Source organism: Hermetia illucens, chromosome 2, assembly GCF_905115235.1.
Source record: "Hermetia illucens chromosome 2, iHerIll2.2.curated.20191125, whole genome shotgun sequence".
Lineage (NCBI taxonomy): Eukaryota > Metazoa > Arthropoda > Insecta > Diptera > Stratiomyidae > Hermetia > Hermetia illucens.
Window position 1 is genome coordinate 163,186,497 of NC_051850.1, and position 24,563 is coordinate 163,211,059.

At 42.4% G+C, this 24,563-nt stretch overlaps 2 protein-coding genes across 2 annotated transcripts; one reads left to right on the plus strand and one right to left on the minus strand.

The window, feature by feature from the left end:
* The first annotated feature begins 474 nt into the window (after positions 1–474).
* Positions 475–14,779, plus strand: LOC119649657 (peroxisomal targeting signal 2 receptor). Its single transcript, XM_038051913.1, has 5 exons — positions 475–867; positions 8,985–9,240; positions 13,863–14,298; positions 14,397–14,550; positions 14,614–14,779. Exons 2-5 carry the CDS (start codon positions 9,046–9,048, stop codon positions 14,777–14,779), a joined length of 951 nt encoding a protein of 316 aa, XP_037907841.1. The 5' UTR covers positions 475–867; positions 8,985–9,045.
* On the minus strand, positions 1,060–3,013 carry LOC119649656 (phosrestin-1). Its single transcript, XM_038051911.1, has 3 exons — positions 2,022–3,013; positions 1,695–1,889; positions 1,060–1,514 (listed from the first exon to the last, which is right to left on the minus strand). The coding sequence occupies exons 1-3, from the start codon at positions 2,875–2,877 to the stop codon at positions 1,366–1,368; spliced, it is 1,200 nt and encodes a 399-aa protein (XP_037907839.1). The 5' UTR covers positions 2,878–3,013; the 3' UTR covers positions 1,060–1,365.
* Positions 14,780–24,563: the final 9,784 nt, after the last annotated feature.

Genomic DNA, 24,563 nt, shown 5'->3' on the forward strand with positions numbered 1-24,563 from the left:
GCTAATGAGTATATGACTTTTGCTATGACAAGATCCTGAATAAATAAAGGGAGGATGAGTATAATGCCTAAAATATTCATCTTTTGATTCTCAACTGGTTCAATGATCTAATTTGCAAGTGGCATTGCTAACTGAAATGAGTTGCCGAAAATATTTATAATGATCCGACCACCAAAATCACGTTATTCGAATTATTTCAATATAGGAAAATAACGGTCATCTGAAAAACTTCAAAGATATAAGGATCGAGATAAAAAAACCAAGTGAAACATCTTATGACCGTTGAAAGGTAATACATATTATTTTCATATCTCAATGAGTCTTCTTGAACCGTTAAACATTCAAAAGGCTTTTGTTAAGAATATACTGGATATTGCAACGTTCATGCTATTCAGACCACTCGTATGCAAAATAGTAAATTTGAGAAGTTCCATATTCTTATTGACCAATATGTCTCTCAATTTACATAAATGTACATTGCTTCCCTCCAAGAAATAACACATATACGTATAAATGCGTACAACGGCTTTCAGATCCTTCCCCGGCGTGAATGTATTTTATTTACTATCGAAGAACCTCCCTTCAACGAGGGTTGGCTAGGATTCCAAACCCTTCGTTATTGCACCCTTCTGTGAGGTCATGTACCTTGATATCTATGTACGTGGCCAAAAACAGGTAGAAAAGAAGATTTAAGGGTTTCCTTATGAGAAGTTCTCAGTCACTTCCTGACTGTTTTGGTTTCAACACCGTTGGGAATTTGTGATAAAGCTTGAAATTTGGTTAAAATCATTTTTGGAAATCTTTAGAATAATCTTAATTACAGAAGAAAAGTGTCTACGAATTAGTCTTGAAAGTTTTACGTGTAAGGTGTGTATATTATTTTTAAGATTTTTAGTGAAAGCAATTACGTAATTAACACTTATGTTATTGAGGACTGAGTCCAACTTCCGATAATTTGACTAAAATGTACGCCAATTAATTACTCATTCATCAAATCCAGTATCTTGGCTTCTTCCTTGTCTGTCCAGGTTAATAACTTGAAATGAAAAACGAAAACCATTTAACCGTCGTATAGTAAATATATTGAAAATTTCTTTTATTCAATCTTTGCAGTTTCCTCAGATTGCTTAACAGATATGCACTTGTGTTTCATTAACATTTAAATAAAATCTTTAGTAGATAACGTTAACAGTCAATCCATAGAGTAGAGGTTATTTCGTATTATTTTTCCTATATTTGCTTCTTGGTCCATTGAAGCCGATAAAATTATATCTTTGCAGTTTAATAATTTCGTAGAGATTCTTTATAATGCATTATTCATTTTCGTGAGGTTAATTATCTCCTTATGAGTGGTTCCTTCCATATTTAGTCAGTCGCTGCGCTCATCCTCATCTTAGCAAAGTCTTCGAAAACAATGTTATCATCATCGTCGGCGTAGTGAGAGTTTTCATAACGATGAGCCTCGATGGATTTCATTTTCTTCATTGCATTAACTCTGGCCTTTTCGATTGTTCCTGAAAAAATAAGGAGTGGTTTATATTGGCGTTGGGAGTGTTTTTATAACGAAAAAGTGATTATTTGATTAAGGTTAAGGTCAGTGTAGTGCATAGAGTGGTGACCAGTCAGCATTTTTATGCCTTCAAATATTCATTCGTGATTTGGAAATAGTTTTCCATAATTAGAGCGAAAATTACCTGGTGCTGGAGTCATCAGCTTGAATGGTACATCTGTAACCAATTCACCGCCAAGTGTTCCGCAGTTGACTTTAACACGAACGGAATAGGAGATCACAATACCCATAGCGTCAGCGGTTGACTTTCCTTCAGCGACCAAAGTGGAGGAGGCCAGGTTCACATCCTCATCCTTCAAGTGTCCATCCAAAGCAATACCTATATCAAATCATTTTTTAAATTTCGAACAATACTTTCCACCGAAATTTTAGTAAATATTCTGAAGCAGTCCCCATAACTCAATCAAAATTCAGGACTAGTTCTACTAATCGAATAAAACCAAATACAAACCTCGTCGATCTTTGTTACTGGATGCTAATGGAACCAGATAGAAAGTCTTGGTCAGATTAGCTCCAGGTGTAATTGGACAACCTTCACGAGTTTCCAGAGAAGCAACATGTTTACTGAATTGAGCGTTGACCATAGTAACTTCGCAATGTTGAACGACATAGCATTTGATATTCTTCACGGCCTTCCTTGAGTTGTTGGTAATCTGAATTGTAGCCGCAACTTTCTCCCCATGATAATAAATTTCTCGATCTAATGTTACTTCCAAATTGATCTTGCCTTGCGAGAAGGTGAATCCCTTGCTAACTAATGAACTTGGAAGACGTCGACCACGAGATGCTGGAGCATACTGTAGTTTCTTAATGGTCAAGCTGACTTGACTGCGCTTATGCTGGCGGTCATCTTCATTGGTACCGACATAAGCGCGGATGGTGTATTCAACACCGAGAGGTTTGCCTGAGTCATCTTCGCCAGCTTGCAAAGTGACTGAGCTAGGAGCACCTTGTGGGAATTGGAAGGTGAATGGAAATGCATTGGGTCCCAATTTTTTGACCAATTTCTCCTGGAGTGGAGTCATTTCCATATTCTGATTAACCAAAGGAACAATCTGCTCTTTGCAGAGGATGAGTTCCTTGGAAAATTTAACTCCCATAACTTCATCTTCTTCGCGTCCATATCGGTAGGTGGTAATCAATTGTCCGAAGACGCGACGTTCCTTCAAGTAGTCCTTATCCACGACGACAACGCCATCGATCGGGTCACAATAATCCAAGTGATCTATGAAATCCCTGCGTCCCAGGTAGAACGTAACTTTTCCATTTGGAGTAGTCTTTTTAAAAACTTTCACAGACACAACCATTTTGGGTGTTTAGATTAGAACCAAAGAAGCACTAATTTAACACTTAATTGTAATAATTAACTTAATTTATATGTTTGATTTCGGAAAAAATATTTTAAAGTTCGTTCCACAACTGAAATATCAGAAGTGTGCTAAATTGAGGAGTTGTCGAGTTTTTATACCTTTTGTGGAAAATGCACTTGTAGGATTTCCATTCGTCTACTTTCTGCATTTTCTAACGCCTTACGCTCATAGAAGTTCTAATGGGATTAAGGTGACGCGTTCCTTCATTGAGGTACTATCAGGGCAACAATGGTGTGGTTCTATATTTATTTAAATAATACTCGAATAAATGCTTTGGGTATCTTCAATTTGCTCGATAAACCGTGATGCAACAATGAAACACTATTTTTCATAGAGGATAGGGTAAGTTTCTTTTGCTGATACGAAATTGAATGAAATATTATCATCGGTGGTAATACGCTTAATCATTAGGTTAGGTTAGGTTAGGCTGAGGAGAAGGAGGAACCACAACTCGAGTTATGTAGGCCTTATAATATTAGGTCCATTCCACTGTTGTCTTCTGTCTGCTTTTGCAAATTTAAGGACCTCTTCCAATGGCGCAAATTTCTTGGTAGAGAAAATCTTTTCAAAGTATTTTAGTCTATGGTATCAGGGCTATCATGTCCATATTGGCTACATAAAACTAAGAATACCACCCTAATTTTCTTCAACAGGCAGTTTAGGGAACAGCGCCCTTTAAAATTACGATTAGGTTACTTATGTTTTTTTAAGGGACGAATAAATTGCGCTCTAGTAAGCAGCCTTGCTTGCCGGCATGTGTTTAAATTTCAGCATTTGTCAGCGTCAGTCTTTGCGTTATCTTTTTGTCAGAGAAGACAGCTGATAGCTTAACACTAAAAATCGGCTCTAGTTCGGAGTGAGATCTCTGGCCAGCTAGTTTGCCAGAGGCCATATTACCAGTGTGCCCTGGTGCACATATCAGGACCGTCTCGTTGAGTTATCCCAATTTCAGCAGTAACTGATGCCAACCCTATAATAATTGGCTAGAAACAATTGTTGCAGTTTGGTTTTGATAATGCCGATTGATTGTCCCTAACAGATTCGAATGGTGTGATTTCCTGCGGCTTGCTCATATCATAGTCATTTACAATTTCAGTTCAATATATATTTCGTTCCATAGAGAAAAGGGTAAGATCAAACTAACCAAATATTGAAGGACATCTAATATCGCGAGGGAGTAGAATATTTCTTGCGTCCAAAGTATTCCAAGATTACAATTATTGCTATTGCGACTGCTAAAGAACGCTCTAATTAGGTTTTCTCTTGTTGATAGTCTTTAAGATTTAGGTATTCAAAAGTTCTTTCCTTTAATTGGGCATGAATCATTCTTTCCACCAAGGAATATTCAAAATTACTAAAGGAGCAACTAAATCTATTCATGGCAGCAAGCTCAAGAGTTTTGTATAAGTGGTTTCTCTTCAGTGATCGCAATTGCTAAAAAATTAAACCAAAAATTAGATAGATACTATTCTTTTCTACTTCCGTTTGGAGAACGTGGCACTTAATTCTCTTCGTTGCGAAAAGTAAAGATGATTCTACATCCCCGGATATTCACCATCCGGTTACTACTATATACCACCCAAAGAAAGTTATACACAGGAGGAACAACTTCAGCGCAAAAGGGCACTTAATCTCATTGTGCACCCTTCAGTGTGTCGATGCCGGAGGGATGGTTTTCTTGTGTGTATTTCTTCATCTTATCCCAGCAGAAAATAATGATTTTGATGCGTATACTTAATTCCTCCTCATTTCCTAGGAGAGCAAACTTGGATCTATTGCCGTGTCTTTACTAAGCTTCCCATAGACAAAAGCATCTTTCTCCAAGATCCAATAACATTAATCCGAAATAAATTTTTAAGGAAGCTCTGCCTTTGGTTCCCGCTGGAATATGGGAACCTATAAACAACTGTGCAATATGTAGTGTTGTGACCCGCAGCAATGTATTTACAATCACCTGGGTCCACACCAATGTACTATATCCCATACACGGCACTAACACCTACACTTATAAGAAGAATTTTGTTCGCGAAACTCCCGTCACGTTCGAACGTGTGCAAGGCTTTTCCGTTTTCATAAAATTTCAACAAATTTTCGATGGAGTCGAGTCTTTTGTTAATTCTCGCTTGATTCTAAAAAATTACTTCCCCTGAAACGATGTATATGTTCTATAATAGGATTAAATTTTGTGAATAAACTCTTCTTTGAACACCTGCGCGGCTCTAGTCGCCAGGAAATTGGGAACGTTCTAACAATGATATTATCCTCTGGTGTTCTATCTTCCACTGCCCACATTACTTCTCCCTTAGTAGTTGTCGCACTGATCTTGTTGTTGTGCGTCGAGTAAGGGACCGCTGCCAATTCCGGAACTTCATTCAGATGCTGGCCTACACTTTCAGGCTATGCCCTCCCAAAAATCACAGCCAGTGGAATTTGCTATCCTGGACTGTATCTCCTCTGGGGGGTAATATGATAGTCATTTTTCCGAACCCTTTTGCATGCGGCATATAAGCTCTTTTTGTCGATCTATTATTTAGCAGCATTCAACTGATGATGTTGAGATTGTTCTAGACAAATAATTATTGTAGACCTCAACGTCATTCTGCTTCACACCTTTAACCTTTGTTAAATAGTAGCTGCCAACATTTTCACGGTTAGCCTCGCACCCTCCCACATATTGCTGAAGAAGGAGCAGTGTTACCTGCGCCACTAATGTCGTCGGTGGCACAGTTTAACAAAGACATTTTGCGGTGTGCACCCACCGATTTGAGACAAAATTTGACATGTATACTTACTGCCAAGAGAAGTTTCATCTTAAGCTGTTCATGATGTTCACTATTGTAGTTTGGTAGATTGATGTCATCATACAAGATCCATCCATCAGTTTCAACAGCATGACTGCAAACTGTTCGAAGGGTATTGGCGCTGAAACAAGAAGGTATAAGATTCTCATTATGTATTGATCAAATTTTCGCAGCATTTTCAAAATATGGTGGTCAGTGTCCGGATAGCTGCGTGGTTAGAGGGCTAGACTGTCATACGGAAGGTTCGAATATCACTGCCGGCAGTGAAATTTGTAATTTGTATTTGACGTCGGATACCTGTCGACTCAGTTGTGAACCAGTACCTGAGTCAAATCAGGGTAATAATCTCGGGCGAGCGCAATGCTAACCACATTGGCACCTACAGTGTGCTGTAGAGAACTATTACGGTCTTGAATGAAGTGCTCTAACACACTTCAAGGCCCTGATCCAATCTGGATTGTTGCACCAATGATTATTATTTCCGAGTTATCATAATCTCGGCAGATGCCAGATTTTACCTAATTATCATCATCATCATCATCATCAACGGCGCAACAACCGGTATCCGGTCTAGGCCTGCCTTAATAAGGAACTCCAGACATCCCGGATTTGCGCCGAGGTCCACCAATTTGATATCCCTAAAAGCTGTTTGGCGTCCTTGCCTACGCCATCCCTCCATCTCAGGCAGGGTCTGCCCCGTCTTCCTTCTCTACCATAGATGGTATCCTTATAGACTTTCCGGGCTGGATCATCGTCATCCATATGGATTAAGTGACCCGCCCACCGTAACTTATTGACCCGGATCCGCCCACCGTAACTTATTGACCCGGATTTTATCCACTACTTGAAGGTCATGGTATCGCTCATAGATTTCGTCGTTATGCAGACCATGCAATCGTCCATCCTCATGTAGGGGACCAAAAATTCTTCGGAGGATTCTGAAATAGATTCTGTTGGCTGCCAACAACCGTGCGCGGATTTCATCGTCATAGCTGTTATCGGTTGTGATTTTCGGCACTAAATTATAGGTGTTGCGGGGGGCTGTTCTGTGGATGGCTGTAGTGTTAACTCTGATCTGGTTGTCAGAGAAAATTCTGATTTTGTTATTCGAGCCCGGAGCACTATACCAACGAAATAGTTAACCGAGTCAATATTGGTCCCCCTATATGTTTTTACATTCATCAAGGTAGAGAGGTAGCGGCGTTCGATCAGCGCGTGCTCAATCTGGTTGAAAGTGGTCTCGTCTGGAGAGGCCCAAGTATGTTTGTAGAACGCTTTCTGCGCAAACCAGGTACTTCCAACAACCATTTCGTGTAACACTACTAATTGAATAATCCGCAGTCCGTTATCATTTGTATTTTGATGTAAGCTATGGGAGCCAACGTATCGCCTGAATACGGGTTCCGTCTCTACTTGGCTGTTAAAATCCCCAAGTATGATACCTGGAGCAGGCTTCGAGGGTTCATTCTATTGCCTAGTAGAGGGTATTCTTCTCCGACTCTACACTCTCCTCTGTAGAGGGGTGAACGTTAATGAGGCTTATATTTCTAAATTGGTCTTGCAAGCGCAGAGTGCATAGCCGTTCACTTATGTTTTCAAAGCCGATAGCAGCAGGTTTCATTTTTTTGGCTGACTAACAAACCTACTCCGTGCACATGATTTTCTGGATGGTCACAATAATATCTCGTGTATTGACCGGTCCCTGTCCAAAGTATCTCTAGTATCGCTGCTACATCAGCCCTATATTGGGACAGGGTATCGGCTAGCTGCTTGGCAGCTCCATCTCTGTACATGGAGACCACGTTCCTTGTAGGGTTGCCAGCCCTACCCAACCTCCAACCTGGAGGACCAGTTGGTACAATTTGTTCCGTTTTTAGGCGCAGGAGACACGCCTTCATCCTTCTCCGTCTGCAGATTTTCGTTAAGAAGGCGCTCCCAGAGGTCACCACGTCTACGTGGAGATAGAGTTTGGTAGTAGAGCTGTAGGTGTTGGTTCAGCAGACGTTTCCCAGGTTTGCGCTGCATCGTGGGTACCAACCCTCGTTTCGCCCTGGGACCTATACTACCCTCTGACCGCCCAACGCAACGCTAATAAAAGTCATTCCCACAACTGGACCAGACCAGTATTGGGAGGTGCTAACGTTGTCTTCCAAGCATTGGTGAAATCACTAAATAGCAGACGAAGCCATGGTATAAATATTGCTGAATTCATAATTCATAATTCTTAAGGTGTTGATGGTACAAAGTATACTCACAAATTACCATCCGCAAGGCCGTTGTTATCTCCCGGAAGCGGATTCAATTTGTAGGATTTCAAAATAAGGTGAAAGGTGCCTGGAATAATTCTGCTGACAAAAGTAAAATTCAGTGGTTCTACTCCATTCGGGAGAGCTACTAGTCAATAGGATTTAATGTTGTTATGATGAAGACCTTTCTGCACTTCCTAAGCTGCTCGTAGTCGCAAATGAATAGTCCCATGCTGGAGAAGTTAACTTTAGCACGGTTTTTCTCCATCCGTCCATCCTTTTCACAGAAAAGCAATTCCTCCATGGCTGAATGATTCTTGAAAACGACACTAGTTGAAGCAATGAAGCTCATCCCGCAACGAAAATGGCAACAGGACATAGTAAAAAGTTAATCGTAATTATTCCGATTATTTCTATTCCCTCTAATTAATAGATAACACTTCCAACCCTCCTTCTTGGGAATTCATTTAAAAAGTAGTTGCTCATAATGGACAATAATAACTTCCCTAAATACAAAATCATAACAGTTTTTCCCTTGAATCTGAACTTCTATGCCTTCAATTCATGCGGGTAGTCACAGCAATTGAACTCAAACAATGAAGGAAATTTTTTTCATGATCGATTTTCGGATTAAGTGCGGCTGTCCAGGAGGGAAGCCTTTCAGACAATCTTCCGACTTCTACTGAGCTCCCATTTAGCTGATATAGTGAAAAGTGTCGTTATCTTCCCAAAGCCGGTGGCAATAAAGGTTAATTTGGTCTTTGCTCTCATTTACTGTGCAGGCCTTTTCCGAGAGAATGTTCCAAAGGCAACAACTGGGACTGAACTTTCTTCCTCCCCTAAAAGATAGTTTTTCCGAACTTGGATTTAACACATCGAATATGACAAATTAATTCGATTATGTCTTGTTTTCTTGGTTGGTTTTATGGGTTTGGTTCTAAATAAAAGTAAAAGCCGATTATTGACTGTGTTATATAAAAGGATGTTTTCTTTCTAGGCGAGTACACCCCACCTTTGACGCATTTGGTTTACGGAATTGTCTTGCACACTCTTGGAAAATGGTTTCTTTCACGACTGCAAACCGACATGGCTACAGTGTTCGATATTCACCTTTTGATCCGGATATCTTGGTCGTGGCTTCCAGTCAATATTATGGATTATGTGGTGCAGGCACACTTCACCTTTTAGAGCTCGCAGAGGATGACCTACACGAAATAGGACAAGTGCAGTGGAACGATGGCCTGTTTGATGTTGTAAGTAAATGGATTATCGGTTGTTAATTCGCGGTTTATGGATGAATCACTTTATTGGCGAAACGAGGGTAAATCAAGTTTGTTAGAGAACAGTTGCGGATTTTTAATTTCAGCAAATTGACCAATACTGTCTACATGCTTCTTAACAGTTGAATTCTGCACACACAGGTCGTTGGTTTACGACTCCGGTCTTTTAAATTTTTAAGATAAATACCAACTACAAACAGAAATGCGGAAAAAGCGTTAATAATTAATCAATAATTGGGTGGACAATTATTTACGTGCTCTATGCTGTCTCAATAATATGGATGAATAGAGTAATTTCTTCCTGTCTCCTATTCCTATTCCTGGCTATAGTCCAAAGTTGGTCCCCACCTAAATTCTGGAAACCAAACAGTTTGTGCTTCGTATCTATGATATTTATGTATTTAACGGACAACAAACAGAGTAAACTCTAATTAATTATTGTCCTCAGGAGGAGGAGAAAGCAATAATCTTATCTTATACTTAAAACTACTCAAAGTAGAGAAGTTAAACGGCGCAAGCTGTTGTGCATTGCAATTTCGTCAAAGCCTAGAAGTCGGGGAATGGAAATAGACTTCGAGGAAGGGCATATTGAAAATGTCTGCGTTACATGTGTTATAAGACGTAGGATGGCAGGCGATGTCGTTAACGTCTATCAGTCCCGAGGAAAGTTTAAAAAATGTGCATAAATCCAGATAGGATTTACGCTGTTGTAGGATGGGGAAGTTCAGAAAGCGGTGGCGGGAGGGGTAGTCCACACGAGGGAAGCTTTTCTTAAAGAAGAAAGAACGGGTGAATTTACGCTGCACATTTTCAAGTGCAAGACAATCACAGTTACGGGAAGGTGACCAGATCACGGAGCAGTACTCGAGGGTATTCCTCACGAGGGAATTGAAGAGAGCTACGGAGGTTTGGATATAGTCAAAATCAGAGGAGGAGCGAAGTATAAAGCCTAACAATTTTGCTGTTCGATTGGTGACTTCGAGGCAATGGGTGTCAAAGCGGAGCTTATTGTCGAAAGTGACTCCGAGGTCTTGAGTGGAATTTAAACAGGATAAGGAATGTCCGTTAAGAGAGTAGGAGAAAGAAGTGGGTGAGGACTTAAGGGGAAATAAATTTCGAATACCGCGAATCGTGCCGTGCTACATATTGTATGCAATGGTGATGGCTTCTGACAAGTCGATACAGAACCGAGTTCCAATTTGATCATAAAGATCTTTTTATTGGACCGCTCGGCTAACAACGATCATTTCCTTTGTTTCCCGGTCCGCATTATTGTAAATTCATAAATTGGCCTGTGTTTTATCTACGAGAAACTTATGAAAGCATTTCTGCTTACCGATTGAGCGTGAAGTTTTTACCAAGTTTGGTGACTCCGAAGTGTACATAGGTCGTTTTCTGACGTTCTTAATGGTTGGCAATCACGGAAGTAAGATTACTTCTTCTCTTTCTGATGCTTGAGCTAAACAAATCTAGGGAGAAGACAGTGGATAGTTTTTAGGGTCAGATGGAAAAGGTGCTAAGTGAGCAAGCTAACGTGAAAGCTCGAAAGCAACAGATAGTGATCGAGTCCAAAGAGCTGGACGAGGTCACATTACGAGAAGATATCTGTGCTTCGAGGGAAGAATTCAACCTTAGCGAAATAGAAGAAAATGTCATCAAAAGGATGAAGAAGGCATATGGAGGTATACAGGCCGCTATTATTAGCTTGCCGGTGGAATCAGAGATTAGACTGATTACCGTGGACAAGGTAAGAATAGGTTGGGTCGTGTGCCGATTTAGGGAGCAAGTATCTCTCAAGAGATGCTTCGAGATGCTTCAGATGCCTCAATTTCGGTCACTTTGCCGTAGCATGTATTAGTGAGTATGATAGGTCGAGAAGGTGTAGGAAGTGTGAATCTTATCAAAGACTGCGCGGGAGGTCCACGACGCGTCTTGTGCAAAGGGAAAAAGGAAGTGGACAACCGGAATGTTGCAAGTGATGACAGGTGCCCGACATAAAGGAAGGAACTGAACCGTAGGGCTAAATGAGGTTGATATAAATCAACCTTAACCGTTGTGAGGCAGCTCAATACTTGCTCTCGCATACCATTCGAAAGTCGAATGGGGACGTGGCGATAATATGTAAACCTTACCGAAATTACGTTAGTGCTACGTGGATGAACGACTCATCGGGAAACGCAGCGATATGGGCATCTGGACGGCAAGTCATTTAAGGAACTAGCATTCCCAGGAGCCGGCTTTGTAAGGAGAAAAGTCAACGGCGTCCACATCTACAGCTGTTATGCTCCTCCAAGTGCAACATTAGCGCAATATGAGGAGATGCTGGACGGCTTGGCGTCGAGTAACGAACACCAGGGGCTAAGTCTTGCTTTAAACCTTCGCGGAGCTGGACATTATCCTAGCCAAAGTTGGATGCGTGCCAACTTTTCGAGGCAGAGGGCTAAGCCTACCTCAGTACCTTGTTGGGGAGAGGGCTTTATGGGTTTGGTTAGTGGTGGTCTGGAGGGTGAGTCAATACTACACCCACAGTGACCACCAGGCCATCTTTCTCAACACCTGCAAAGGGAGGGGTGACAGTCGAGTGAGCAACAGAACCAAAAAACCAGGATAGCTGGGTGGTCTATTGGAACTTTCGAGGAAAAGATATTTCTGGCGGTTTTAGAAGGAGGTTAGGACCCGAAAGAAATGACGCTGGAAAAAGTGAGTCAATTATGTCAACCGGTAACTAAGGTATGCGACTCTACAATGCCGCGACCGAACCAAACTACCGGTGGAACCATAAATTCGCGCTGTTGTGGGCATCGTGGCTGCGAGTGAGGAGTTTTTGCCAAAATACCAGCGGGAAGCCTGAACATTGGCAGTCGGAGAAGGAATACCGCGATCTTCGAATTTATACGGAAGAGTAAGCGGAATTGCTAGAAGCAGTTGTTACTTGAGACAAATACGAACCAGTGGGACGCTGCTTACAAGGTTGTAATGAACAAGATTCGAGGACGAAAATCCCCCAAGTGACGTTCCCGCGAATCTTGTTTAAAATAATCGCAATTCTTTTCCCACAACAGAAAGAAAGTCGACCTCAATCAACGGTGCAACAGGACGTCTTCACAATCCCCGGGGTTATCCAGGAGGAACTAGGGGAGATTTGTAGGCGAATTGGAGATAATAAGGCTCTGGGGTTGTATGAACAAATCCCTAAAGTTGGCAGCCGCATGGTTCAGAAGCACATTTAAATCGTGCATGGTGTAAGCAGTGTTTCCCGCGCAATGGAAAAGACAGCGATTGGTTCTGCTACCGACGCCCCAAAAAACACCTCGTGGATCCTCTCCATATCGCCCTATTTGGCTTTTAGACACTATGGGGAAGATCTTGGAGAGGCTGGTTTGAAACAGGCTGCTTCTGTTCGTCGAGCTAGCGAGAGGTGTATCGGAGCGGCAGTATGGGTTTTCCAGATCGCGATTCACAGTCAATGCCATTGCGACAGTCGTAGATCTTGCCCGGGAGGCATCGGCCGCTGATAAGTGCTGCGAGGTGGTGACACTGAATGTCAGGAATGCCTTAAACTCGGCCTACTGCGGTTGGATTCAGGACACACTGGCTAAACTGGGTGCCCTTCGTTACTTAGCTCGGAAAATCGAGAGTTACCTTTCGGAGAGACTTCTTTGATATGGTATGGATAACCCAGTGAACCAGGGAAGGTAATTTCGGCATACCGGCCAATCGCGCTGAGGGTGTGCAATGCATATAGGATGGTATCTAATGGGGCAGTGTGTGTCATTGCGAGGATGATTCCTTTGAATCTTCTACCGAATGAGACACACTGTCTCCATCGGAGAAGGAGGATGAATCCGGCCGAAGTAACTGTGGGGCACTAGGAAGGAGATGGCAGCAACGGTAGGATAATTCCCAAAAAGGTCCCGTGTTTTGAGAGATGGGTCGAGCGCAAACATGGAGAATTGAATTACCACCTAACATAGTTCCTTAGGGGACACGTAGTACTTGCCTCGTTTCGGATTGGATGAGTCCTCACACCGTTCCGAATGCGCGGCTACGCTCGAGGATCCGGAGCGTGTTATGCTCCACTGTCCGAAATTCGCGAATGAAAGAGGGACTCAGTTGTGCAAGTATAAACCACAGTCCTCCTTGCGAAGAAATACTTCACCTTAGTCCCGCGGGAATATGGGCGGAGAAATGGGGGTGTTTTTGGTGGGTGAGAATCTCACACCCTGGTGCAACCTGGCGCAGCAGCGTCTTTTTAAGATTTCCACCTCCACCAAAAAAGATAGAAAGCTGGCAAAAGGCTAAAATGAATGATTTCTGCAAGTTCTAATCTTAATGAAACTCTTTTGAAATATGATCACGGACTTTATTTTGGTCATTAACAAAAGCGTTTGCAAATTAGAAATAATAAGAAATTAGAATTGGCCAAAACTCTTTATTTCTAATTCTCGAGCAGGTACTATGTATATTGGTGGAAATCAGTATGTTTACGCATTGTTCTGCGGTGTTGGGTAATTCGGTAAAATCGGGAAAACGCTTTTAGAATAATCAAGAATATTTCAGTAGTGTCTGCGTCTAACAAAAGTTCATATTTCCAGGTATGGTCACCTAACACCGAAGACGTGGTTGCAACTTCCTCTGGCGACGGATCCCTTCAACTCTGGAATTTCCGCAGTTTGGAAACCGGATCCCCCACTGCATACATTCCTGCACACAGCGCCGAAATCTATAGTGTTGACTGGGGCAATTCCTTATCAGGGAGCAAACTACTCACTGGAAGTTGGGACCGAACCATTAAAACTTGGGATCCAACTTACCTCAAATTAATCTCTTCCTTTTCAGCGCATAGTGACGTGGTTTTTACCGCGAACTATTCTAATTCAATTTCAAATGTTTTTTCCAGTGTAGGGGCTGATGGATCTTTAATAATTTGGGATGCATCATCGTCTAAACCTTTACAGAAAGTGGCAGCACACGATGGCGAAGCATTGACTTGCACCTGGAATCAATTTAATTCGAACGTGCTTGCCACAGGTAAAAGGAAAAGCTTTAGACATTCCATATCATTGAAAATAAAGCGTAAAGCTTCAAAATGGAATTCTACTAAACTTTCACATGTTCTCAAAATATAGGTGGCTCAGATGGTCTAATCCGTGGTTGGGATCTTCGAAATTTAACGAGAAATGTGTTCGAATTATATGGGTGTGAGTTTGCGGTGCGGCGAATTCGTTTCTCACCTCATTTCGAAAGTGTTCTTGTCTCAGCTGGATATGATTTCTGCACAAGGTAAGAAACTTACCTAATTTTCGAAAGTAGTTTTTTTGTTATCATTTTGAATTTTACTTCCAGGATTTGGGATTACCAAGTGCAGTTCGAGCCGTTGGAAAGTTTTACTCAACATTCAGAGTTTGTATATGGGGTGGACTGGAATCCGAGCAAATCTGGTCAAGTGGCTGATTGCGGGTGGGACTCTTTGGTGAACGTTTTTACACCAAAGTGTTTAGAGAATGTTTAAGATTCGTTTTGTTTAGGTTTTCATCTTTACATGGGATTAATTGACTGCCAGCCCAAACCGACGAAGACATGATGGTCTTAGCATAACTTTGCTTTCAGGGGTTGTAGGCTGTAGGCTTTGCTGAAATGGGTAAAGCTCTACTTTTGTTGCGAAGGAACGTAGCAAAAAGGTAGTTTCGACCAGCTTGGCGATATCATTTTGTCGCTGCAGTAAGTACAGGGTTGGTCAGATGTAGAAAATCAGCAGTTATGAAAATAGTTGTAACGGACAAATAGGATTGCGATGGTCAAACGACCATCCTGACTGGCCGAAGGCGTCCTAGAACTACCCCAAAAAACCTAAAAAGTTGGCCGTGAAGGTCCGCCCGCAAAACGACGGTACGACCGCGCTCGTGGATACTTTTGTGTATATATTTTGATATCCCTTCGCCGAATCACAATTACATCTCACTTGGCGAATTTTTCGAAGTCACTGCGTCGCACCAATCCAATCCAATCCAACAATTTATCGTTAGATCGCTACGACTCATTTTGAGTGACTCAACGGCACCCCCCAGACAAATTCCCAAAAGCGCCAATTTGCGTCTAATAGCATAGAATTAACCGAAAAATTGTTGCTCTCACCTGAATTTCACTTATGGTATCGAGCCACTTCTATTCCACCCTCTCAGTCTTTCGGCACTCCTTCCTCCTCAACAGCCAAAAACGATCTAACTGTCCTTTCTTTTGCGAAATGCCGGTAGTAGCGGCCAACAGCACTTCCATCAGCATCATCAACGGCGCAACAACCGGTATCCGGTCTAGGCCTGCCTTAATAAGGAACTCCAGACATCCCGGTTTTGGGTCGAGGTCCACCAATTCGATATCCCTAAAAGTTGTCTGGCGTCGTGGCCTACGCCATCGCTTCATCTCAGGTAGGGTCTGCTCGTCTTCTTTTTCTGATACGCCCACCGTAACCTATTGAGCAGGGTTTTATCCACAACCTACATAACGACGAAATCTATGAGCGATACCATGACCGTCACATGGTATCGCTCATAGATTTCGTCGTTATGTAGGCTACGGAATCGTCCATCCTCATGTAGGGGGCCAAAAATTCTTCGGAGGACTCTTCTTTCGAACGCGGCCAAGAGTTCGCAATTTTTCTTGCTAAGAACCTAAGTCTCCGAGGAAAACATGAGGACTGGCAAGATCATAGTCTTGTACAATAAGAGCTTTGACCCTATTGTGAGACATTTCGAGCGGAACAGTTTTTGTAAGCTGAGATAGGCTCTGTTGGGTACCAACAACCGTGCGCAGATTTCATCGTAGTAACTGTTATCGGTTGTGATATTCGACCCGAGATAGGAGAAATTATCAGCGGTCTCAAAGTTGTAGTCTCCTATCTTCCCGTTTGATCAGTGCGGTTTTATGTTGTTGGTTGGTTGGTTTTTGGTGCTGACGTTGCCAGCATATACTTTGTCTTTCCTTCATTGATGTGCTGCCCAAGGGATCTCTTTCTCCAGGGCCAGGTTAAAGAGGACGCATGATAGAGCACCCCCTTGTCATAGACCGTTGTTGATGTCGAATGGTCTTGAGAGTGATCCTGCTGGTCTAGTCAGGGTCAGACTAGTCATTCTTATCAATTTCGTCGGGATATCGAATTCTCTCATGACCGTGTACAGTTTTATCCTGGCTATGCTATCATAGGCGGCTTTAAAGTCGATGAAAAGATGGTGCAACTGATGTCCATATTCCAACAGCTTTTCCTTCGCTTGCCGCACAGAGAAAACCTGATCTGTTACTGATTTGCCTGGAGTGAAACCTCTTTGGTATGAGCCAATGATGTTCTGAGCGTATGGGACTATCCGACCTATTATAATAACGGAGAATATCTTATAGATAGTACGCAGCAACGTGATACCTCTAGAATTACTGCACTGTGTGATATCTCCCGTTTTTTTGTATGAGACAGATAATGCCTCGTTGCCAGTCATCAGGAATTGATTCGCTGTCCCACACCTTGAGCACAAGTTGATGAAACACTTGGTGTTTGGTCGCCTCTATATTTAACCAATTCAGCTATAATTCTATCAGCTCCTGGTGACTTATGATTTTTAAGCCGATGAATTACACCAACTGTTTCTTTTACACTTGGCGGTGGCAGCATTTGTCTGTCGTCTTCAGGCGGCGGGACCTTCAACTCACCGGTGTTCTCGTTGTTCAGTAGTTCATCAAAGTACTCAACCCATCGCTCTAATATGCCCATTCTGTCGAAAATCAGATTTCCCTTTTTGTCTCGGCAGGATGAGCATCGAGGTGTGTAAGACTTCATCCTGCTAACTGGTGCGGTTGCTCCCTGTACTGTTCGAGTTCACAGACTTGTTGGTTCTCCGTCTGTGAAGTCGCTTCTCCGCTCGACGGAGTTCGTGATAAGTCTCTGCGCGTGCCCGCGTTCTTTGAGAATGTAGCATTACACGGTATGCGGCTTTCTTTCGTTCCGTTGTTAGCTTACGTTCATCGTCAAACCAGCCGTTCCGACTCTTTTTGCGGCTGGGGTCAAGTATGTTTGTGGCCGTATTTATGATAACGTTCTTCAGGTGATTGTGAAGATCATTTGTTGACGCTCCACCTCCATGATCTCTGTTGACTGCAGTTATCGCGGCATCCATTTCCCTCTTATAGGGGTTGCGAAAGGCTGTGTTGTGGATGGCTTCAGTGTTAATTCTCACTTGATTGTCACAGGGGATTGTGGGTGGTGTTATTATTCGAGCTCGGAGCATCATGCCAACGAGATAATGATCCGAGTCTATATTGGCCCCCCTATATGTTCTAACATTCATCAAGGCTGAGAGGTGGCGGGGTTCGATCAACACGTGGTCAATTTGGTTGAAAGTGGTCCCATCTGGAGAGATCGACGTATGTTTGTTGACCGCTTTTCGCACAAACCAGGTACTTCCAACAACCATTTCGTGTGACACTGCTAATTGAATAATCCCCAGTCCATTATTATTTGTGTTTTGATGTAAGCTATGGAAACCAACGAATCGCTTAAATACGGACTCCGGATATCATACCTGGGACAAGCTTCGAATCTTCATTCTGCTGCCCCGTAAAACGTATCCTTCTCCGACCCAACCTCCTCTGAGGGGCGTTAATGAGACTTATATTTCTAAATTTGCCTCGCAAACGCAAATGCATAGCCGTTCACTTATGTTTTCAAAACCGATAATAGCAAGTTTCATTTTTTGACTGACTCAGAAACCTACTCCGAACACATGGTTTACTGAATGGCTACTATAATATTTGGTGTAGTCACTTTTCTAAAGAAAACCAGTCCCTGTCCAAAGCATCTCCTGCAACGCTGTTACACCAGGCCTATATTGGGAAAGGGTATCGGCTAGCTGCTTGGCAGCTCCATCTCTGCACAGGGGGCGCACGTCCCTTGAGAGAAAGTTCAAATCGTTATGCCGTTGTCGTTGCCGGGTTCATCGTTGTGTAGTCACTTCGGTCTGAGGCTCCTTTTGTGGCTTTTTAGCTTCAGTTTTCCGTGCAGGGTTGTCAGTCCTACTGGATGGCCGCTATAATATATGATGTAGCAACTTTTCTCCAGGAAACCGGTCCCTGTCCAACGCATCTCCTGTAACGCTGCTACATCAGCCATATATTGGGACAGGGTATTGGTTAGCTACTCAGCAGCTTCATCTCTTTACAGAGAGCGCACGTTCCATAAGAAAATCATTATTCCTTTGTCGTTGCCGGGTTGGTCGTTGTATTATCCGTCCAGCCCGAGGCTCCTGTTGTGGCTTCGTAACAAATTGTTTTCCGTGTAGGGTTGTCAGCCCTACGCAACCCCCAACCTGGAGGACCAGTTCGTATAATTTGTCCCGTTTTTAGGCGCCGAAAACTTGCCTTCATCCTTCTCCGTCTGCAGCTTTTCGTTAAGAAAGAGCTCCCAGCGGTCACCACGTGGAGATAGGGTTTGGTAGTAGAGCTGTTGGTGTTGGTTCAGCTGGCGTTTCCCAGGTTTTATGCTCCCTCGTGGGTACCAATCCACATTTCGCACTGGGACCTATACTACCCTTTGACCACCTCAGCCAACGTCAGATTGGCTTTCATTATTTTGTCTCAAATCTGGAATTGCTACCACCTACATGAATTGGTGCTCTAGAATTACGTGACGCAGAGTAGTTGAGAAGCTGCTCTGGAAGTCATGAAGAGAGTTGAAACACATTGCCGGAAATCGGTAGCGATGGTTTGTTGGATAAGGTTGACACGTTGGTCACCGCATAACGGTCTTTTCTTTAAAACCAATTTCGCTATTTGGAAGGTCATCATACTACAAATGGATGTTCCTTTGGTATTCATCAATATTAGGGGCAGGTTTAAGAGTTTCCAACATTGATTCATCAACGAATCAGGTATACTTATTCTGTTAAGTTTGAATAGACTAAAACTACAGTGGATTGTCTTTCCAGGCATTCTGCTCCATGTCATTGCTTCAGAATAGATTTATGGCGTAAAATGTTTAAAATAAAAGAAACAAATGATATTATCAAAGCCAAATTTAGTTTTATTGTAATTAATAAATGGATGTAGAAAGCAAACAATATTTACAGAAAACATATATTTACATAATACAAACAGTTTTTGAAACTGCTGTTGCACGTTAACAATTACTTAGTTAAAAAAAATAATGAAAACGAAATTGGACCTGAATAAAATTGATGGTTGGTTTGATAAGAAGTTTGGTAAGTAAGTAATATGTCCGTTTTATGGCCTTGACAAGGGATGATGAATTAATGCCAAGAAAAAGGGTAAAGGCTGGAATAGGATACCACTCTTCCCTTTGAGTCCCTTCGATGTCCTTATGTAATTGCTAGCTAAAGTAGTAGTTAGTCGGTGTTTAGTTTTCGTGCTTTGGTAGAATGGCGAGACCGAGGCAGCAAAAGGGTTGTATTTAAATTCCTGAAGTAGCCTTGAGTGTGATTTTATTTTATCGATTGCCTGGAGATTGGGCGAGGATGCCTCGAGATGAAGCGAGGATGGTACCACGGTACTCAATAAGAGGTATTAGATGGCGGTGATGTAGCTTGAATAAGAGGAATATTTAGGTTGTTTTCAGTACTCATCTCTAATGTCTCTCCGACGTCAACCATTCTTTCTTTCTTTCTATATTTTTCTTGCTGTGCTGGTTTTATCAAGCTTGTTTCCAGTTGTTTCTATTCGGGCAGCTGTATGGTGAAGTGGGCTGGTTGAATTCCGCAGCAACTATCTTATTCACATATGATTTAATTGTTTCAAAGAACGTTTGCTAATCTATTCTAGTCCGCAATTAAGTAGCTTTAGTTTTTCTTTAGTGGCGGGAGCCGCAGCTTCAAGCACTCAAACCTTTGTTAAGCCCATCGTGCTATCCCCAAAAATCGCCTATTCAACAGTCTCTCGCCTACGGCGTTTACAGGCTTTCATGCATCTGAGAACATTCTCCGCTGCATACAGCAGCCAGTTCAATTCTGTCATGTGGTAGTTTAAGGAGCAGTGTCTCGTTAAAAACCCTACTAGGGTTTTCATGTTCCACTTTGTAAAAAAACAACAATGCTGCCTTAGTGGCCCCGGGTTCCTCTCAAAGATTTTTGCCTGGCGGCAGAAGTTGAAATTTCTCTATTCGGCTGCGTGAATCCTTGCAATTTCCTCCTTCAGGGTGGACTTGACAGTGGATAATCAGATGCCAAAAGCTGGTCCTGGCCCTACCATTGTGAATCCAGAATCTTGGCGACCCAGTTCTTCAGCTTCCTCATTATCAGCGATGTTTGGGTGCTCTGGCAGCCATATCGGGAATGAACGAAACGGCTCAGCAGCATCTGATGACAATTCCATACCAACTGGCCTGATATGTCGTTGTTGATTAGTGTTGATAATACTGGCCGGTTATCGGCGTAGATTCAAATCGTGCAACCCCGCCATTTTCGACGCCAACATTCTTCCGCTGTCAATGAAATGGCATACATCTCCGCCTGGAATATCGAGAATCGAAAATACCCCTGTGCCCGATCCAGATTCCATGACTAGCCCGTCAGTGAAGATCATTAAATCTGTAATCGCAAAAGACTCGTGGCCATTTCTCGAGTATTCTTCTCTTTTGGTGATTACGACGGAGTATGTCTTTTCGCAGACAAATCTGAAACCATATGAATTTCCAAATCGAAATGAATGGGGGTAGATTTAAGTAATACCTACGCAACCGAGCCTCTGAATCTGCGCGAGCAGCTTCCTGCTGTTAGCAAAGTCTCGGCCACCAGCCAACGCATGCATACATAAAAATGAGTTTTATTTTGGATGTATACATCCTGTGAATTCGTGTTGGTGAAAGCCCTTAGGTCTTACCTATCGCTGTCCTGCAGCACCAGAACAATCTACAGGATTTCTGGTATTCAGGTATCCTTCCCGGAGTCGAAATGCACTCCTAAATACTTGACTGTTTGTACCAGCTGTATTTCCGCCCCTGCTAAGGTAAGTGACGTGTAGCTGCCCCACCCGATGTTCCTAGTGAATATAACTAGTCCAGTCTTCGTAGCGTTCACCGTGAATCCATTATGGAGGCACCAACTGTGGATTACATGCAATGTTGCATTCAAGTAGTCACTTATCGCAAACTATTACGCAAACTATTATTATTTATTAGGGCTAGTTTTTCCGCAAATGCTTGTGCATTTGTCCTCCAGGAGTAATAGCAAGAATATACATATATTGGGTTGGGGAAAAAGAAACATCGTATTTTGTCAATAGATGGCGACATTTATGTTGTACTTAACGCATCGGGTCATACTATACGGCAATTTAAAGACGACAATCTGTGCTACAAGTCTCTCTTTGACAGTATTGTGATCGTACGTTTCAGTCTCAGGTTATAGCGCGTCAAAAATGGAGTCCACCAAGCAAGAAATTCGTCATATTTTACGTTTTTACTACCTGAGAGGTAAAAATGCAACGAAGGCGGCTGAAAAAATTTGTGAAGTTTGTGGCCACGATACTGTAACGATTCGCACAGCACAGCGTTGGTTCGATCGATTTCGGTCTGGTGTAGTGGATGTCGAAGATACACCCCGTACTGGTAGGCCAATTGTCGTAGAAACCGATAAAATCGTCGAAATCATCCAAGTAGACCGGCATGTGAGCATTCGCTCGATTGGCCAGGAACTGGATATAGACCATAAAACGGTTTGGAACCATTTGCAGAAGATTGGATTCCAAAAAAGCTGGATATTTGGGTGCCACGCGAGTTGACGCAAAAAATTTCTTGGACCGAATCAACGCCTGGGATGCACTGCTGAAACGGAACGAATTCGACCCATTTTTGAAGCAGATGGTGACTGGTGATGAAAAGTGAATCACGTACGACAACCTCAAGCGAAAAGGACCGCGGTCGAAGCGTGGCGAGCCGGCCCAAACCATCGCCAACGCCGGATTGACGGCCAGCAAGGTTTTGCTGAGTGTTTGGTGGAAATGGAAGGGAATCATCTACTATGAGCTGCTCAATTATGGCCAGACCCTCAATTCGGTCCTCTACTGTGAGCAACTCGACCGTTTGAAGCAGACGATTGACCAGAAGCGGCCAAAATTGGTCAATAGGAATGGTGTTGTGTTCCACCAGGGCAACGCTCGGTCCCACACATCTTTCATGGCCCGCCAGAAGCTACGGGGGCTTGGATGGGATGTCCTATCGCACCCACCATATAGTTCGGACCTGGAAGCAAGTGATTACCATCTCCTCCGGTCCATGCAAAACGCTCTTGGTGCTACTAAGTTGGCCTCAAAAGAGGCTTGCGAAAACTGACTGTCCGAGTTTTGTGCAAATAAGGAGAGGGGGCGTTGTATAAGGGGGAATAATGAAGTTGCCTTCTAAATGGCAACAAGTTTGCGAACGAAACGGCGCATATTTGACATAAATCGGATAATTCTAAGTATGTTAAATAAAGCGTCAAATTTCGATCACAAATACGACATTACTTTTTCCCCAACCCAATATTATGTGAGATTATCCACTTTCGCGTGATATTGACATTCAAAGTCTTGAATTTGCACAGAAGCGACAACTTTGACCTATTATCATTTTGTTAGTAATAGTGCGATTTCCACCAAATTTGGTAGGACCATGCTCTATATTATAGTCTACATTCCTGCAATTTCATGATTAAAGGGATGAACTTAAGGGAGGTTTTGCAGTCAATTACTGAAATGTACAGTAATATGCTATTATTAACTTTATTTGAACAGATATCTATGAAAGGTATTTCGGAGTCTAGTCAGCATCTAGTGACAGCATCTTGATTTTTCAGATTTTTCGCTTGTGTACTTTCTGAGAATAGGTTTGTGAAAGAAATCATGACTTTCGGCCCCCCGCACTCCCCACCTTTCCAGAAAATGTCAAAACTAAGGTTCGGAGAGTACTAATCGAGACGTTTTCACTTTATACCCTACATGACCCTCTTAAATTCGACATAGAGCGTCCACAGTTCCGACCTTTCCACCAAATTTGGTGTCAATTGCTACAACTGTTTCTGAGCAAAATGCATGTGACAGACAGACAGATAGTCGAACCGACTTTGTGATGAGGCAAATTTCTATCAATGGTGAGGTGTGTACAAGCCGGTAAGAACTCTATTTTTGTTTAGGAGTAGAGTTCCCTAAGTAGATGGCGGCCTGCACTAATTTCGAAAAGCGATTCACTCCTTCCAAATCTGAAAAAGCGGATTTCCAGGTATCTCACATATTTCCCCTTTATTTTTATGAAATACTCGTAATATCAAAGTCAATCATGACAAGTTTTGTAAATTTAAAAAATGATAAAAATTCGACTTTTTATCAGACTTTTTTTATGGTTGAAATTTGAGAAATTAGCAATTCCGCACGTGCCCACGAGTGGAAATATTATACGTGCATGGCCAAATCACCGAGTAAATTTACCTGTGCAATGTCTGCAATATATTCTACTCTGCAAATAAAAAATACTTGTGGTGCTTATCAAATGGAAAAAGTAATTTCAATAACGAGTGTAATTAATTTTCTATCGAACCTAGCAAAATACTGCAAATAACACATATGTGTTTACTACCATTATGTAACTTAATAATGCACCAGATTGTGCCACGAGAATAACGAAGTAATTTGAAGCGAATAATGTGTGGAAATAGCAAGATATGACTTCGCTCAAGAAGAGGGGGCAAGATTTTGGTGTGCAGAATGAAAATTGGGAATTCGAATGAGAACTACCTTTGTGTAAGGCAAAAACAAAAGTATTCATTTTCATCAAATTGCATTCTTTGTAGAAACACTTTGCATGTTTGTCTACAGTTTTGACAAGTTCAACGTTCAATTGCTCACTAGATCATTGAGTTGATCGGATCCCGATCCTCCTGCAATGTTCGCAATCTACTCAGCACATTTTCCGGTATCAGTGCTTCGCCTAAAGTTTCGTCTAGGTTTCTCCTCTCGCTCCTGAATTTCGGACAGTGGAAGAATATTTGCTTTTGGTCCTCGGGGAATCCCTCCCAGTTTGGACAATTGGATGAATTGTTCAATTTGAACCTGTAAAGGTACTGGCCATATCCCCCATGCCCCGTCTGGAACTGGGTGAGATTATAATTAATATCCCCACGTTGTCTCCCCAACCACTCCTTGATGGTAGGGATTAGCATGTGTGTGCATCGGCCCTTTCTCGAGTGGTCTTAATGCTCCTGCCATCTATTTACAGATCTGCCACTTTCGGCGTTCTTCGTCTGCGAGAAAGGAGAGACTGACTTCAGATT

Coding starts and splice junctions, on each gene's coding strand:
- LOC119649656 (XM_038051911.1), bottom strand. CDS start 2,877: ATGGTTGTGTCTGTGAAAGTTTTTAAAAAGACTACTCCAAATGGAAAA. Junction 1,890..2,021: donor CAGTAACAAAGATCGACGAG/GTTTGTATTTGG, acceptor GATTTGATATAG/GTATTGCTTTGGATGGACAC. Junction 1,515..1,694: donor GCTGATGACTCCAGCACCAG/GTAATTTTCGCT, acceptor TTATTTTTTCAG/GAACAATCGAAAAGGCCAGA.
- LOC119649657 (XM_038051913.1), top strand. CDS start 9,046: ATGGTTTCTTTCACGACTGCAAACCGACATGGCTACAGTGTTCGATAT. Junction 9,241..13,862: donor ACGATGGCCTGTTTGATGTT/GTAAGTAAATGG, acceptor TCATATTTCCAG/GTATGGTCACCTAACACCGA. Junction 14,551..14,613: donor GGATATGATTTCTGCACAAG/GTAAGAAACTTA, acceptor TTTTACTTCCAG/GATTTGGGATTACCAAGTGC.